The sequence below is a fragment of the Maniola hyperantus genome, chromosome 3 (genome assembly GCF_902806685.2).
Source record: "Maniola hyperantus chromosome 3, iAphHyp1.2, whole genome shotgun sequence".
NCBI lineage: Eukaryota > Metazoa > Arthropoda > Insecta > Lepidoptera > Nymphalidae > Maniola > Maniola hyperantus.
Window position 1 is genome coordinate 4414828 of NC_048538.1, and position 19056 is coordinate 4433883.

The 19056-nt window shown below is 36.8% G+C and overlaps 3 protein-coding genes across 3 annotated transcripts in view; all 3 read left to right on the forward strand.

Annotated features, from left to right (window-relative positions):
- Positions 1–2188: 2188 nt before the first annotated feature.
- On the forward strand, positions 2189–4101 carry LOC117996367 (uncharacterized). The gene is made up of 2 exons (XM_034984423.2): positions 2189–2736; positions 3806–4101. Exons 1-2 carry the CDS (start codon positions 2294–2296, stop codon positions 3864–3866), a joined length of 504 nt encoding a protein of 167 aa, XP_034840314.1. The 5' UTR covers positions 2189–2293; the 3' UTR covers positions 3867–4101.
- Positions 4102–7531: 3430 nt separating this feature from the next.
- LOC117996206 (uncharacterized) lies at positions 7532–8267 on the forward strand. Its single transcript, XM_034984235.2, has one exon. The coding sequence runs from the start codon at positions 7650–7652 to the stop codon at positions 8151–8153; it is 504 nt and encodes a 167-aa protein (XP_034840126.1). The 5' UTR covers positions 7532–7649; the 3' UTR covers positions 8154–8267.
- Positions 8268–11569: 3302 nt separating this feature from the next.
- The window catches only part of LOC117996417 (uncharacterized), a 29951-nt gene continuing 22464 nt past the window's right edge, over positions 11570–19056 (forward strand). The window contains exons 1-4 of the mRNA XM_069509634.1: positions 11570–11885; positions 13507–13638; positions 17411–17507; positions 18049–18226. Of these exons, the coding sequence (XP_069365735.1) occupies positions 11798–11885; positions 13507–13638; positions 17411–17507; positions 18049–18226 (495 nt within the window). The 5' untranslated portion in view covers positions 11570–11797. The remainder of the gene's footprint in view (positions 11886–13506; positions 13639–17410; positions 17508–18048; positions 18227–19056) is intronic.

Genomic DNA, 19056 nt, shown 5'->3' on the forward strand with positions numbered 1-19056 from the left:
TTAGTCATTTAACATGGCTAATATTCTTTATAAAAAAAATACATAAATGATAGTAGTGATAATTTTAATTACGTAAACTTTAAAGCTATGAGGGTTCCAAACGCGCCCAGGTCTGAGAAGAGCCCACAACAAACTCAATCAAAAATTCATTTATTCATTTCTGATCATTCCATCATTCAGCTCAGTGCACACCGGTCGGTGGTGCACTGCCGCGCCAGGGAGGTCACCTAACGCAAACAGGGTCACAGGCAAAAGCTAGTACATATCAGTAAAAAGCTTTCATTGAAAGTAGTTCGTGTCGGGCAGTCCCGTTTCACACCTACATTTACTTTCTTTTAATTGGTCGGTTAATCGGTGTACACGTGATTAAAAGAAGGTTAATTTTCGTTGACCAAAATAAAAACCTGCTATGCAAATAGGAGAGTCGGATTAGCATTTCACTCTGTAAACATACTTACCTAGTGCCTTCTTATTAACGTCAAAAATATTCAAGTTTAATAACCTACAGATGTATTTAGGTAGAACCAGCTGCTAGAATTTACTGGCTTGGTGTGCACTGTGCAGCGATATGGATGAGCTGATGTTAAGCGGGCTTGTTCCTTGGAGGATGGGTCACTGATTCACTGCATCCCAACTTCTTGGTCAATGCAATCTCACATTCAAGCAACCGGAAGTGCATTGTGATTTTTAACCGACTTCAAAAAAGGAGGAGGTTCTCAATTCGACTATATGTTTTTTTTAACATAAACATGTGATTTTCAACATAACATCTATTGTGCCTACCTCAATATATGCAAATAAATAAATGATTATGATTATGATTTTAAGTTAACGACATCCCTGGCGCAGTGATGAGTGCCGCTGACAGACGGACGGACGGACAGCGAAGTCTTACGGCTCGGATGAGCGTACCGGACCGGACGTGTATAGTACATTCAAACAAATGTATGGCTCCAATGCCTTCAGGTAGGCGGACCGGACCGGACCGAATGAAAGAATCTGACTATATTGCCGGCCTTAGTAATAGCACATTAGCACGTTAGTTCAGGTACGGAACCCAAAAAGCTCAATCTTAAGTTAATAAGTTATTTAAGACATCCTATCTTTCGATCTACGGGTAGACAAACTAACCGTAGCATTTATTTAAACCGTTTAGGTGCCGTTTACCGTTGGCACACTTGCAGTACAGTTATCAGCGGAGAGCACAGGCGCATCGCAAGGTTGTTTTACTTCACTTCCAGATCTGTGCCAAACTCTGTTTATTTATAGTACTACTTAGTTATCCTCTGACCTCTATTTAAAACATGATTACTTTTTTAAATGTCTCGTTGGTTGTTACTTTGCACGAGAAACAAGTACCTAGTATCTATCTGAACACGAGGCTATTCAAAAAACTGATTTCAGCCGGGCTTATGGTATTCTTTAGTGTGGAAAGATTTGAACATAATATAACGAGATGGCCATCGGAGTGGGGACGTCCCGCACACCCGCACACCCGCACACCCGCACAGCACAGCCCCGCGCTAGCCCGGCGCGGGCGAGCGCAGGTGACGTGCGGGTCCAAATCACGCCCCGCCTCATACCCTGTAAGTCGTAAGTGGTCGAGTTTAGCTCAAGAATTTTGGTTTTATGAGAAATCCGTACCCTTATATAAATGCGAAATTTTGTTTGTTTGTTGGTTTGTCCTTCAATCACGTCGCAACGGTGCAACGGATTGACGTGATTTTTTGCATGGGTATAGATAAAGACGTGGAGAGTGACATAGGCTTATTATCCCGGAAAATCAAAGAGTTCCCACGGGATTTTTAAAAAACCTAATTCCACGCGGACGAAGTCGCGGGCATCAGCTAGTGTCGAATAATGTTAGATACATCTCATCTAATATTATTCGACAGCTGTTATTAATAATGTAGGTAGGTACATACCATCTCCTTTCAAGGTAAATTATGAACTTTTATTAGAATGTACCTACTAAGTTATGCCTCCTGAGTTTCAATAATATAACCACACATTTATAATAAGTACCTACTGACGACTTACTTGTAAAAAGCTAAGAAAAGTTGAATGGCTTCCTTCGCTACCACGGCAGTGAATACTGTTCCTGCTACATGAACATATAACGGCCTACATAGCGTATCAATTCCAGTTTTGCTTGACTGGGTGGTAAGGTAAGATCGAAGCCGTCTCACGTCTGTACCGCTATCTCGGCGAATAAATAAAAGTTGCAGCCCGCTGTGCTTACAAAGACGGTCCCGCTAGCGCAAGCTCAGTGTGACTCCAACAAACAAACGCGATGGTCAATTACAAATGTGTGGTCGCCCTGCTTGTGGCACTGGTGGCTGTGGCCTTCGCTGCGCCTGCTCCTGATTGCACCGAAAAGCATTACGATCAAAGGCAGAATGGCACTGAGAACTATAGACTAAACATCGACGGAGTAGTCATCGCCGTGGCCCCAGCAGAAACTCTCCTCGACGCCGCTTCAGAATTCAGTGATTTATTCGACATTTCTGATCTCGATGACTTTTTAAAACCGCCCAGTTCGTCCAGTTCATCGAGTTCGTCGAGCTCATCTAGTTCGGACTCGAACACCAAGCCTGAAGTAAGCAGCGATGCCAAACCTGATTCGGACAAGCCCGCCGAAGCCCCACTCAGCGATGTTAGTCTCAGCTCTGACGCTAAGCCCCAGAAAAAGTCTGCGTCTGCGGGAAAACCGGGAAAGCAAGAGAAAATTCAAAGGTAATCTATCATGATGTACCCACTCATATGTTATTAGCATCAGAAGGTCAGACATAAATCAATCTGTATAAAAACTGATAAAAAAGAAAATCTTTGTTTAATAGCTATCGGAATTAGTTTTATTTATTGTATTTGATTTATACTTTTATAATAACCCATCAGTCTGTCTAATTGGCTATTTTAAAAAAAATTGGAAAAACAATGACACGAATGAATTTAGAAATACAATTCATCGTGCTAATGGAAAATTATTTACCTCGATAAAACAAACATGGAAAAAGTTTCCATATCTACATTTTCAGTGTAGGAATCAACTCGTTTAATATATCTCAAAACTTGAGCATTTATCTATTCACATCTAAATTTTGGCCTTTTCGTTACTTCCTGATAGGTACCTATCTCATCAATAAACGTTGTGTTGTCAGTTGTTATCATAATATCTCATCAATGATGATAAAATGTTTGCCCCACTTTACCGACTTGACTGATTGACAATTCGAAATCATTTCATGATCACACCCATGACCCATCGACCTTTGAGAACATGGAGAACGCTCAGGCATGCAGGCTTCTGACGATGTTTTCCTTCGCCGTTAAAGCGAGTGATATTTTTAATAATTGTTTAAAATGCACATGACTCCGAAAAGTTCTGCGTCAAAATCAATAATTATCAAAGTTTATTTGCATGAATATAGTGTAGTTGTCTCACATACCAATTAATATAGCCTTTCCGTTCTCTACCTCTCTACTATATCTCTCTATATATAAAACTAAAGGCACTTCAGTTTGTTTATATTGTTATGTTCGTGTGCACATCACGCATTTAAATTTTAAACCAGCAGCGGACCGATTGAGACCAAACTCCCGCTGTTCGAAAGCAGCGAGAACTTAAAATTGCTCTATAAGTTAAAAGAGTCGTTTCGTTGACTTACAGTATGGTATGACCCGAAATTCACGCTAGCGAAGCAGAGGGCAAAAAGCTTACCTTAAAATACATAAATTTAGACCCTTCTCCTTTTTAAAATCGTTTAAAATTAAAAATATTTAGGTACTTTTTTCTTCTTTCCAGACTGAAGAATCGCCTCGCGCATGTTTTGATACCTTTGTTAAGAAAGACCCGCCATCATTGAAGAATAAGTTCTAGTAAGATAAAGCATTAAGTAGATACCCTCTTTCTGGTGTATTCGAATAAAAAATTAGGCCATAATGTAGCCACGAGTCTTGAGTGATATATGCAAAATGCATTTATTTTTATTTATTTCTAGTTTTAATTAGATACTTAACTTATTTTTAAGTCGTATGATTGTATGTGAATTGTTTTGTTGAAAATAAATGATAATTTTTATTGAAAAATCCCTAAAAAGATATGTATTGTTTTATTTTTCTAATTGTATAAGTAAGTGAATTCTGAAATGAAGTTCAGAATATTGTCGATGAATATTAACGGGTTCGATTCCCGATTAACAGGTTCCTTAAAAATAAGTAAAAAAAAAGTTAACGCTAAAAATCGATATTTGACAAACCAATAAACAAATACACTTTCGCATTTATAATAAGGGTACTGACTAGCTTATGCTCGCGACTTCGTCCGCGTAGACTACACAAATTTCAAACCCCTATTTCACCCCCTTAGGAGTTGAATTTTCAAAAATCCTTTCTTAGCGGATGCCATACGTCATAATAGCTATCTGCATGCCAAATTTCAACTCGATCTGTCTAGTAGTTTGAGCTATGCGTTGATAGATCAGTCAGTCAGTCAGTCACCTTTTCCTTTTATATATTTAGACTTAGAACGTAGTATGAAACTATATAAGCCGTTGCAAATTGCAATAACGGTTATTAAATCTTATTAGCAAGAAACAGTACTTTGTAATACAAAATTTATAATTTCTTCCCGTCACAAGATCGATTGACCGCTAACACCGACACTTAGCTGTAAATAGATAGGTATCTAGATTCTAGGTACAAGATCTGATACAGGTAAGTAACAGTACCTACTGAATACTTTAGGATTAGATGCTTAGATAACTGCACTGCGTATAATTTGTCTATCGATAATTACTGACATGAAAACACACAAAATACCTACACCTCATACGAACCTATTTTACCCTTAGCCAGGCCAGATAAACTATAGTCTACTCCTAGCACAAGCTTCACGCTTACTTGGAGGGGAAAAGGGGAATAATGGGTAATATTTAAAAAAAAGATAGGATAGGTATTACCTACTCGAGAAAAATTCCGCTCGAATTTTGATGTAATTTTTATGATTTTATAGAGGACTATCTGATGACCGCAACTGCGTCCAATGGATCTGTTAAAAAAATTATGTTAGAACTCTTTGACCTTCCAGGATTGAAAATAGCCATGCCCGTGTCCGTAATGCAAACTATCTCTAATTTCGTCAAAATCGTCTTCTGACTTTAGTCAGCTAAATCATAAACATTTCAACCCATCGCCGGTCTAGTACTGAGCAAGGCTCTCGAAGAATGAAATAGGTAGGTTTTGGTCATAATCCACTATGCTGGCCATAGTGCGGATTAGCCACTAGTAGGTAGGTATTCAATGGGATTAGCAGACTTTATACACCTTTAAGAACATTACAAAGAACTTTCAGGCATGCTGGTTTCCTCATGATGTTTTCCTTCACCGTTAAAGAAAGTGATACTTAATTGCTTAACCACACTTAACTCCGAAAAATTAGAAATGCTGCCCGGGTTCGATCCCCTGACCACCCCCAAAAGGCTATCACAGCTCTGAATAGGTATTATGCTATACTATCAACTATGTCTACGACCTACCAACTTCTCTCGCGAACGAATTGTGCGCGTGCGCCGTTTGTAGGATACTCGGTTATCGTATCGATAACCTGCGGTTACAGTCAGAGGTGACCAACTGACTGACTCAATGAGACATCACGACACGACATCCTGTTAAAATACTGGGAGGTACTTACACATAGACTTATAAATACTCGAGGTACAGTTATTTTTTCTGACTAACTGGACCAAACAGTAAGGCGCCATTAGGGCGTCATATTAAAAATCGATGAAACTATTGGTTTGAAATTATTTTTGTACCATTTGAACTAATTACCTACCTACCTACTGATTTATGTTTTTCCAGGAATATAAAAAATTCTCACAATTTTTGATAAAAGTGTACTAGCCCGATTCTAAACATCTCCTTTTCGACGGCGGTGACGGTTGTGACTTGTGCCCAGACAGATGGGAAAAAATATAAGTAGTCAGATTGGACGGTTTGAACTACATAAATTACTTGAGTAGGTACGTATTTATATGTTTCCGGAATATAAAGATTTCACTCAATTTTTGATAGAAGTGTACCTCGAAGATCTACCCCGATTCGAATTTTGCCCTTCTGGGCAGACTTTCTAGACGGTAAAAAATATAATCAGATTGGTTCTAGATTCTCAAAACTTTCTATGATTCCTACGAGATAGTGAGATTTTAAACGGAAACTATTAAAATCTAATTGTGCATAAAATATGAAAGCTTATTTGCAAAAGCAAAAAGCGGTATTTTACTGTGTCAATCGTGAAAGTTAAAAATAGCCTGCGATCTCGATATACTTAGACCAGTTTTTGGGTTCAAGATTTTAGGTCTTCAGGTCGTAACCTTCAAGAAACAAAATGCTATAGGTTTTAAATGGACTGAGGTTTTAGGTAACTTTATAAATAGGTATACCTACCTCCTAGCTAATGCTCAGCATATTATACGTTGCAATGCGACTCACGGCTCACCTATATGTTGATGGTACGGTAAAAAAGCATCCCGTAAGTCCTAATACAAACTGTACAAAGTTTCGACTCAATCGGATGAATGATGCGCGACTGCATAAGTATCGAACAGACACACAGACAGACAAACAAACATTAATATTTATACTGAGATAACAAAGATGCGGCATAAGATCATAAAATATTTATTTTTACTTTCAAAATACAATTCCATATACTAAATTACCTTTAAGTCAAGATTGAATAGCCATCTTCTAGGCAAGCGCGTTCCATCTTAGGCTGCATCATCAGTTCATCACTTGTCAGCAGGTCTGATTGCAGTCAAGCGCTAGTCTATAAATTAAAAAAAAATACTAAGAGGTAAACAACGCATGCAAAGGTGACACATGTGGTGATACCGGCTCACAATAACATAAACATTACTGCGGCTCTACATCCTGCGCTCTTGCGGTCAGCAATCGCCAATCAGTAGCGAATATTGTAGCAAAGTATCACGCGTGCCATACAGAGTCGGCAAAAGGAAGAACAAAATTATTAAAAGCCCGGGGCCCAGACGCTGTATTTATGCGTCTGGGCCCCGGGCCTTAGCGGGCCACGTCATATTTGTTATACTTATCGTGTTTAATGTTGAATTCTTATTCTTCGTCGTAACACTCTTGGCAGAGTGGTCCGTGGTTATCACGAAGTGACGTTTTTGGGGGCAGATGTTATGCGCCTCACGAGCATTCGCCACTTCTCCCTGCTGGCCAATGGTCTGGTACACTTGTGCAAAGGAATCGCCCTTGCTATGCTAACAGCGTACTTATACAAAAAATCCCGTGCTATTTAGAATGTATATTTCTCTCTTCCTTTCACTAATTATTCTGAAAAATAGCAAAAAAATCGCTACGCACTCAAATTTTCCCTCATGTAGGTGCAGACTGTTTGAATATTTTTTTTAGGAGGGGCCACTTGGTAACTTCGTTGCAGGCTCCAAAAAGTTCTGTAGCCGGCCCTGGTGCCGTATGTAAAAACCAACAGTGAGATCGTGTCGTTTAAACCGTTACAGTGCTCTCGATTTATCCGGCGACTGGTTTGCGGGTTCTTGGTAAAAGCGGAGCGAGAGTTGGCTGCGCGCAGTCACCGAGCACAGGGTGTAACCGACGCACGCACCATGCTCCTCATCATCCTCGCATGCATGCTGGCCGCGGTCGCCGCCGCGCCGACCTACGACCGGAGGCAGGATGGAGATTTCAACGTACAAGCCGATGTCTCAAACATAGTATTTGTTGTTGCATTGCCGAAAAAAATACCTATGAGTCTGCTTAGTGCTCTTTTGAAGAACTCGAAGAGGAGTGGAGACGAACCAATCGCACAGGACAGGGCTGATGTCTCAAACTCGTTGGATGCGTTTGTGGAACCTAGCACGCCATATAGAGTTATCATCGGTACGGAGGGTGAGAAGGTTGTGGAAGCTGACGGTGGTAGTGCGATCGTCATCGCCGGCCGGCGGCGCTTGGAGGCCGAGCCTCACGAAGAGATGAAGCTTATTGGAGCGACGGAACAGTGTGGACCCGAGCGGAGGCGAAATCCGGTCACCCTTACGTGTGAATCTATCAACGACCTTCGCATTGCCAAACCAGAAAGTACACCTGAAGTAGTTCCAGTTCCGACGTAATTAATATCCTCCGACTGTTGTAGAATTTAAGTTATTTATTTTGTTGAACTTTTCATTGAATACGAATAGGTTTTACTTTAAGTATTTTTTATTTAAATGAAGTTTATTTATTTTAATTATGTTTATTAATTATTAATTTTCATCAAGTTGCTTTCTAATGAGATAAATCGTCAAACTAGACATCTAGCTTACTTTTTTAAGTCAGCTAAAAGTTTTTTTTATTATCCTTCATAATTTACTCAGGTAAACATTCCATTCCAAGTAGGACGTGGGTACGTCCAACATTCCCTATTAATTTTGGTTAAAATTATCTACCTATTACTTAAACTTAACCTATTACCTACCTAATCCAACCTAACATAAATTAGGGTCCCGTTGGCACCATTCGAGTACGGAACGCTAAAAATGACAAGTTTGTAATTCAAGCGATTTATCGTTCCGGTACGATGCGTGTAGAAACCAAAGGGGTATGGGTTTAATAAAATCCCTTGCCGTATCCCTTGCAGGTTAGCCCGCTTCCATCTTAGACTGCATCATCACTTACCACCAGATGAGAACCAGTCAACAGCTAACTTGTATCTGAATAAAAACCGGCCAAGTGCGAGTCAGGCTCGCGCACCGAGGGTTCCGTATTACAGTCGTATTTTTTCACAAAAATAAATAAAAATCTGTTTTAGAATGCACAGATGAAACCCTTTCATATGATACCCCACTTGATATAGCTATCTTACTTCGGAAATTGAAAATACTAATTATTAGTTCATGACTTCAATTTTTTTTTGTGTGATGTAACCACAAGTTCATGGTTTTCAGATTTTTTCCCCCAATGTCTGCTATAAGAAATACCGACCTGCCAAATTTCATGATTCTAGGTCAACGGAAAGTACCCTGTAGGTTTCTTGACTGACAGACAGACAACAAAGTGATCCTATAAGGGTTCCGTTTTTCCTTTTGAGGTACGGAACCCTAAAAAAAGGTTTAATCTCAACGTTAGCGAAATTGTTTTCCCGGATTGCTAAAGATTACTTTTGTTTTTATATTCACTTTCAAATTACATTTAATTTATAATTCCACACAACTCAACAAGGCAAATCGCGTTACGATAAGAAATAATAAGAAAATGAAATATATATATGACATTCAATGACATTTTGTTTTTGACATGACAGCATCAAAATGACGTGTGGTACAGCTGCGTTCTGAAATAAGTCTACACTCTACAGCTATCAAGATAAAATATTATAGTCTGGCACTACAAAAAGCCACCATACAAGAAAAGAAAAATGTTCCTGAAAGCGCTGATGTTTTTATAAAACTATGGAAAGTACGTAACTACAGTATTCAGTGCTTTGTACGGCGAAAAATACTTTTAAACCATAATAATTATTACATTAATACTGAACGCAGCGTTTTAAGTAAGCCATGAAGGCAACCATCATTTAAGTTCAGAGCGAGACTGTCCCGATGGAAAACTAAGTCAACGCGTACTGCATCCCGTAGGGCGATTTCTTAAAACCTACATCAATCACTGGTTTAACTAGGTACCAACAAGTTATAAAACTTAATATTCGCACACGCAGCGATGCATGTAGTTTTCAATTTGGTCCTCACAACAGGAGCTGCCTAAATGTATCTAATCGGGTTCGTATCTAATTATGTTATGAATAAAAAAAAACGCAATAAACAGATTCCGTGCTAATTTATTTAATTAAAATATTTGATAATAGTAGTTATAACTTGTACAATAGTCGCCAATAAGCTAAAAATAGTAACCGTAGGTTTTGAATTAATCGTAACACTGCTATATCTCTGTATTTACATACAAAGCTGAGTGTGTATGATATAGGGCATAATTTATTTCTATTAGAAACATCAGCAACGATGATGAAAATAATAGTTAAACTAGTTATAATACTACAAAATTTGTCATAGATATTTTTATCAAGTGTAAATCTGTTTTTTGTTGCTAGCAATATGTAGGTACCTATTATTATTATAGAAATATTAATATGATATTTAAGGTATGATATAAAATTCTCATATTATAGGTAGGTAGGTATCCCAACTTCTAACTTGGCGACTTATTGGAATCTATTGAATATATTCCATTTCGCACATATTTTAATTTTACACTCATCATTACAAACAATTCAATATTTTTTTTGTATGTTAACTTATCGATTAATAAATTAAGTTATCCAATAATAAGATACTTGTACTAATTCTGGTATACACAAATCTTTAACTCAACAAAATTTAGTTTAGTTTCAGCCAAGAGGGCTAAAAAATTTCCGTTTTTTTTAAGCAGATATTTACGCATCAATACTAAGTACTTACAAACGCGATTGTTTTATTAGGTTATTTAGTTTATTTTCGTTAAAGTTCTGCATACAACAGAAATGGTAAATATCAATATTTCTCCATTATCGAATATTATACAACCAAAAAAGGGTGGCTATAAATACTTATCTCTAAACTATTAAAAGCGTAATAACTAATGAATCAGAATCTAACAGTAAATCACTACGCCTTTGCGGTAATATTAAACACTATGAAAATGAATGTAATTTATAGGTTTATTTTTAAGAATACAGCATTATTTATTTAATGTTTAGTCTTTTTACATAAACCAATTTGACGAAACAAACTAAATTGACTTGACGAAAAATACTGCAATCTATCACAATTAATAACAAGTCAATTTAGATTTTAGTTTAACAAAATTAACACCAATCTGAGCTTAGTTTATTTTAATTAAGTTTTTTTAGGACTTAATAGGGCAATATAATCAATAAATAACAATAATAATTGTAATGACTGCTAAGCCTTAATATGCGTATAGAAGACATATTCATCAATATATTTTCCATACTAAAAGTCCATGGTGTTTTCTTAAAATAAAATAAAGATACTTAAAAACTCATAAGTATTATTAATTTTTAGCTATTCGTAATCCGAGGATGGTAAGTGGCTAATTCATATATTAGGTAGTGCAAATTAAGGATAGGTATATTATTTTTGTTCTATAAGAATTATATCACAGTACATATTATAGTCGTTATCAAATATGAAAAAAAATAACTATGCATAAATCGAACTGTTGTTTTGACTAGTATTAAAAGATATAATCTAAGTGAGCAAAAATATGTTGGATTTTAATTTTAGTTGAAAGATTGTTGATAACTAAACTAAGTATTCAAAGGAATAAAAATCAAGTCGTTCTTGTATATATCTATCTGTATATTAAATTTAGTTTAGTGTACAACAATAACTGTTAAAAATTCATGACTATTTTTGCAAGAATATGGTTTTTGGTAAGATGGAACTAATCTTATTTAAAAACGGCCTGATATGTCACCCCCATACGACTGATAACTGATTATTACTTGCACTCTATGCTTTGAGAAAATGTTATCAGATATTTTTGTATCTTAGATAGGTAAAGGTAAGTACATTAATCTAATCAATAAAGATAAAGACAAACAGACAACAACTCTTCTACTTACTATAAAATCTTTGCAAAGTAGTTTATCAATTTATTTATTTTTGCGATTGGGTACGGCGACATTTGTACCTGCCTACCAATTAGGTATTAGGTAATATTATAAAAAGTAAAAACCTTATAAAACAGTTAAGTGTGCGTGATGGATAAAACCAAAATTAAAGATTTCCCTTACGAGGTTGAAATAGTGGTTACTCAGGAAAACCAAGAGCTAATGGAATATTATCAAGGTACCTACTTACTTAAATATAATTTTAACTAAGTAGAGTCGTAATAGTTTACTAAACTAGTAAGTTATGAGTAGTGAAAAGGAACAAAAATCGTATGATATTATGTAATACTAGCTTATGCCCGCGACTGCATCCGCGTGGATTACCTACACATTGAATTAATATGTACTGATCTACATATATATGTACCTACTGATATAATATTTCTCTATGGGACTGCACAAACGCCTGTTTTACCTCTTTAGGGGTTGAATTTTATAAATTCTTTCTTAGCGGCAATCCACGTCATAATAATATGTTTACGTCCAGTAGTTTCAGCTGTGATAGATCAGTCAGTCGGTCAGTCAGCTTTCCTTTTCTATAGATATAGATTATGTGTAAGGTTCATCTCTACTTTCTTGATTGTAATTCGATATTGTTGGTGCGAACTCGTGACTTAACTTAGCTTAAGAGGAATTTATTCGTACGTGCTCTAAACAAAGTTTGGTTCTCATTTGAATACCCAATTTACGTTATTTGTAGACACGTTCTAGAAATTAATATCAGATTCTGTCTTTAGTTTTCCACATTTCTGTAAATTTCGTTTACCGTGAAATTAAAAATAACATCGCATCGAGAATTTACTGACAAATTTCTACATGAAAATGGAGTATCTAAGATAAAAAATTAAAAATTGACTAAAACAATGAAACTAAAACCTTAAAAAATATAATATTATAACTAAATATATATTATTAAAAGGAGTCCCCTTAGGCAAGGTTCCGAAGATACTGGCAGCGTTCCCCCTTTGAATTGCTAGGCTAATTCTTTGTCCGAGGTAAAATGTAATATAATATGTAAATATGTAGTATTAAAGTTACACGGGCTTAAATATTTACCCATTTTTAAGGAAATCTGACAAATCACAGACACTGATATTTATGTTTCTAGAACGTGTCTACAAAATTTCGTTGAGATTGACTGGTTCATATTCAAACGAAAATCAAACTACGTACGTTTGTATGGAAGGTGCTGAGGAGCGCGCTATGGAAACTTCTCTTAAGTTTTAAAACAAGTGCAAATGATGTATAAAAGCAATACTTTGCGGAAGTCCATGATATACAATGAACCAAAAGCTTAATTTGCTGTAATCCGCTGAAACAGCTTCTTCCTGCATGTTTAGCTGTGGGAGGGCGGGCGGTGCATTTCGCATGCTGCATGTTGCACCATACAGATTCGACCTGTTTCAGCGGATTACAGCAAATTAAGCTTTTGGTTCATTTAAGTGCAAATTAATCTACCAAGCTTCGGGTGTGTAATTATAAAAAGTCCTTTCAAATGGAATTACTTATGCCTCCTAAAATATAATATAGTTAACTACCCCCCTACCGGCAAAGCCAGGGATTCAAGCGATTTTATTGTTCCGGTACGATGCCGTGTAGAAACCGACAGGAGTATGGGTTTAATGAAACGGTCATTCCTTTTCTAAGTTAGCCCACTTCCATCTTAGACTGCATCATCACTTACCATTAGGTGAGATCGCAGTCAAGAGCTAACTTGTATCAGATTTTTTTTATTTAAAAGATTTTTTATTTGAAAATCGCAAATATCTTTATGTTTATAAGTAATCCTTTATTTGTAGATACGAGCGACTTTATTCGCATTGGTCCAAAAAAATACTTCATGCCTAAACTATTTTTGTCAGTGGCTGCAAATATTTACAACTTTCCACTGAGTTCACATGATACTTTCGTTGTTACCTACCCAAAATCAGGTAAGTAAGTTATTCTCTTCATTAAAATACTTAAATAATTTTAACTAGAAAACAATTTTATAAATTTCATGGGTTCGTGGGGCGAGGATGCTAGATCCTTTTTTAAGGACCTTTCATCCCGTCTCGCGGAATCCACGGGGGACCGGAGGGCTGGCAGTTACCTCGGTCAGCATATTAGTCTGGCCATTCAACGAGGTAACGCTGCCAGCGTTCTGGGCACCCTGCCTCGTTGCGGTGGTTTAGATGATATTTTCGATCTGTAATTTTTATGTTCTAGAATAAGTTTGGTATTTCTGTTTATTGTATTTTATAAATTGTCATAGATAATACTTTTCATACATTAGTGTATGTTGCAATTGCGGCCTAAACAATCCTCAGGAATGCCAAGACCCAATCTTCAGCTAACTGTATTTAGCGAGGTCCAGTCACGAAAGTGTGCGTCATCCCAGCAAAATAATGTTGAATTTCTGGATTTGAGTTGGATAGACTTTTAGTGCGTAACGTCGTGAAATTGTGCGTGAAAGTTTTAAATTTGTGCGTCCAACCAATAAGTAGATATTCGAAAAAAACGCGTTCTGCCAGGAATACGTCATCCCAGCTACACATTTTTTCCCCAATGGACGTACGAGAAAAAAAATAGGTCCATGAATTTTAAGAGGGCTTTTTAAGAGGTAAATGTGCGTGCTAAAATTAAATTTGAGCGTCATAACACTTCGAAGATATTCAGTTTTTTGCTGGGATGACGTTTAACCATTTCTTATATCTTTTAAACGGTTAAACGTATAGATGTAATTTTTTTACACATGTTGCTATGAATTTGTGCGTAATGTTTGTAAAAACAGAATTCAAAAAAAATTCCGTTCAGTTCAGTTCAAAAAAACAAATAGTAGATTATTAACCAAGGGGATGAAGCAGTGTCTTCTGTAGCGGGTGACGATTTAAATCGCGAGCGTAACGAAGGAGTCGAGGTTTACTCCCGAGCGTAGCGAGGGTGTTAAAAACTTAAATCACGAGCGAAGCGAAGGATTTAAGACGAGTCCTGAGTGTAGCGAGGGATTTAAGTTCATCCAAGACTAAGACAGCTTTATCACCGAGGTAAATACTCTACTTTTCGTACCATTTGCGAAAAAATTAACACAATAATAATATGAGATAAGCATTTATTAAACTATTTTTAGACCATTAACTTATTTATAAAAATAAATTAAAATAAACTTAACGTTTATGTACCTATTTGAAGAAAACAAAAACGCGGCCAATTCCTTAACTAATATTTTTTTGTCGGAAAAGCAAAGGCATCAAGCTCATACGGCCTCGTCGGTTTTCGTAATTTTATTTAATAATCATAACTGCTTAATAAATGCGTATTCCTTTTTCTTCCTTTAAAACTCAATGGTGTAAACACAGATGTAGTCTGTCTGTCTGGTGGGAGGCCTCGGCCGTGGCTAGTTACCACCCTACCGGCAAAGCCGTGCCGCCAAGCAATTTAGCGTTCCGGTATGATGGCGTGTAGGAACCAAAGGTGTATGGGTTTAATAAAAACTGTCATACTCCTTCCAGGTTAGCCCGCTCTCACCTTAGACTGCATCGTCACTTACCATTAGGTGAGATTGCAGTCAAGGGCTATCTTGTATCTGAATAAATAAATAAAAAAGAAATAAAAAGTTCAGTATAAATTTCGGTACCTAAGTATTCCAAATTTAAATCACATTCTCTCCCTAGGGGATGAATGAAATTCAGTACAATTTTCTTTCCCTGTTTTTAACAGATTAAAAATGACTATTGTTATGTACGATTTTTGTGGCATTGAATGTCACTTTTTTGAGCAAGTGGTACGAAATAGTAGATTATTAACCAAGGGGATAAAGCAGTGTCCTGTCGCGGGTGACGATTTAAGTTCACCCAAGACTAAGACAGCTTTATCACCGAGGTAAATACTCTACTTTTCGTACCATTTGCGAAAAAATTAACACACACACACACATTGATATAAGCATTTATTAAACGTATTTTTAGAACATTAACTTATTTATAAAAATAAATTAAAATAAACTTAACGTTTACGTATTTGAAGAAAACATAAACGCGGCAAATTCCTAGACTAATATTTTTTTGTCGGAAAAGCAAAGGCATCAATCTCATACGTCCTCGTCGGTTTTCGTAATTTTATTTAATAATCATAACTGCATAATAAATGCGTATTCCTTTTTCAAAAAGATGTACAATGCTTTATATACAAACCCAATCGTGTAAACCTTCGTGGTTTTTGCTGTGTCTAAATTGGATTTGTTAAACATTCTTTATGTTAGTAATTAAAAAAAAAAAAAAACACAGATGTAGTCTGTCTGTCTGGTGGGAGGCCTCGGCCGTGGTTACCACCCTACCGGCAAAGCCGTGCCGCCAAGCAATTTAGCGTTCCGGTATGATGCCGTGTAGAAACCAAAGGTGTATGGGTTTAATAAAAATTGCCATACTCCTTCCAGGTTAGCCCGCTCCCACCTTAGACTGCATCGTCACTTACCATTAGGTGAGATTGCAGTCAAGGGCTATCTTGTATCTGAATAAAAAAAAACAAAAAAAAAAGTTCAGTATAAATTTCGGTACCTAAGTATTCCAAATTTAAATCACATTCTCTCCCTAGGGGATGAATGAAATTCAGTACAATCTTCTTTCCCTGTTTTTAACAGATATAGGGCCGGTTGTTTCAAACCATTGGTCTTCGTAAGATACGTTCGTTAAAATTTAACAGACGTAGACGAACTTTAACATCTGTTAATTTAAGAGCGTTGCTTCATTGTACAAAAAACTGTTTGTCATTGTTATTTTGGTTGCGAAACTAACCCTAAAATTAACTTTTCTTTCTTACAAATTCTCTTTCATCTTCAAAAAAACTACAATTAAAAGCATTGCATTAAATTGATTCCATTTTAATTTGTAAATAAAATATTCCGTTTGTAAGAAGTATAAAGTTACGAACTGATTTGACGATCACCAATGGCGCCAGCACTGGTTAACGTAAACGTAACTATTTAACGAACGTTAGCGCTAATAGATGCTGAATCAACGCTTTTTCTTTACTTACGTTCGTTAGCGCCATATTTAAAGGTTACGTGTCCGTCAAAATTTGTTGAAACAACCGGCCCTTAAAATGACTATTGTTATGTACGCTTTTTGTGGCATTGAATGTCACTTTTTGAGCAAGTGGTACGAAAACAATATTTTTTACATGATTATTTTAATGTTTTTAAAAATGTTACCAAAGTTAGTTGTGTATAGTATAAACATACTGTTGTAAGTACCACTTATACTTAACCACTTTTATAAGTCACGCCGATGTACCTGCACAGAAATCAAATTTTTGAATGGCGCGAAAATATCTCAGCCAATCATGCGTTTTACAGTGTAAACTAATTTTGCTGATGCAATTTATAAAAACGGCATAAGTCCCGCAAATTGCTAATGCGCATGGCCGCCATTTTAGTGACGTCAGCACTAGACTGAAGTTTCGAGCTGATGGTATATTTTTATTTCGGCTGACGTCAAAATGACGTCATTTCGATGTTAATGAGACATGGTTCCAGCGCAATACGGTACACATTTAGATGTTTATTATTCGACCTTATTTGAGTTTTGCTACGGATGTCAGCAGCTCGCTTCGTTCACCATCAGCTCCATAGACTCTCAAGTCGCCTCATTCAAGACTACTTCTCTACTCTCTACTAAGACATAGGTACTTACTCTATCTCACAATTTATTCTCATTACTTTTACAGGAACAACTTTGACTCAGGAACTAGTATGGTTGTTAGGCAACAATTTAGATTACGAGAAGGCTAGAACAAACATCAATGAAAGATTTCCATTCATGGAGTAAGTTTTTAACCGACAAGTAATTATACTAGAAAATTACAATTAAAATTAAATGTACTCGTATTTTACTTTGTGTACGCTCGCTTATTTTGACGAACCCAGTTAATAACTCAACGATATAGGTACCTATAGTAATTGTAGGTACTAATTAAAATTTACAAACTTTACAATTAATTTCAACTTATATTATTATATTAACACAAAGGCTGTGGTAGCCTAGTAGTTAGGACGTCCGCCTTCTAATCGGAGGTCGGGGGTTCGATCCCGATCACTCACCTCTAACTTTTTGGAGTTATGTGCGTTTTAAGTAATTAAATAGCACTTGCTTTAACAGTGAAGGAAAACTCCGTGAGGAAACCTGCATGCCTGAGAATTCTCCATAATGTTCTCAAAGGTGTGTAAAGTCTACAAATCCGCACATGGCCAGCGTGGTAGACTATGGCCAAAATCCTTCCGACTCTGAGAGGAGACCCATGCTCTGTAGTGAGCCGGCGATGGGTTGATCATGATGATGATAATAGAGCTCGTATTGTGTTTGCAGAATAACAGCCATGTATGACGTAGAAACTCTCCCGTTAACCGACTATCAGAAGGAACAACTGAGAAAATCTCAATTATCTGTATCAGTTAAGGAATTGGAGGAAATGCCGTCACCGAGATTCATTAAAAGCCATCTGCCGCTGTCACTACTACCACCTACCTTATTGGACACTACGAAGGTTGAACAAGCTTTGATAAAAATTGCATCTTATGACCAGCCCCCAGTGTAAGAAAAACGTATTCATCGCTATCGTAATCGTCAACAAATTCTGCTCTTTGATTGGCTGTGAAAAATGTAAACAGCGAATCAACCAATCAAAGGGCAGAATTTTTTGACGATTACGATAACGATGAATACGTTTCTCTTACACAATCGTGGGACTGAATTGCTCCTTGGAGGGAGCGGGCGGTGATAGCCTAATGGTTAAAACATTGGCCTTCTATGTACGGGGGTCAGATCCCGGGCACGCACCTCTAATTTTTCGGAGTAAAATATGCGTTTTAAGCAATCACTTGGTTTATGAAGGTGACAACATCATGAGGAAACCTGCATGCCTGAGGGTTCTCCATAATGTTCTCAAAGGTGTGTAAAGTCTACCAATCCGCACTTGACCAGTGTGGTAGACTTAAATTTACTTATATTAGAACTCCTTCAACCTGACGATGCAGGGTACAGGCTACAGCGCTCCTAAACCATCGAGATTTAAGAATATTCCTGGTGAAATAATATTGTAAATGCCGAGCATACCTGTACATTTGTTATTGAATTCCAAGTTCCAACTCGTCAATCCTGATGCTGCAAGGTACTGAACTCCTAAGATGTGTGGATTTGGAAAGATTTGCTGGTGAATTGATATTTTAGGTACCAAGCAATGACTACTTACACTAAAAAGCAAAACCGATTTCCAAAACCACTAAAAAGTAAAAAATAATTTTTGTACACAATATGTTTGTACCTATATGTAGGTACCTACCTACGAAGTCGGGCGAGCATTATAAAAGAAACTAG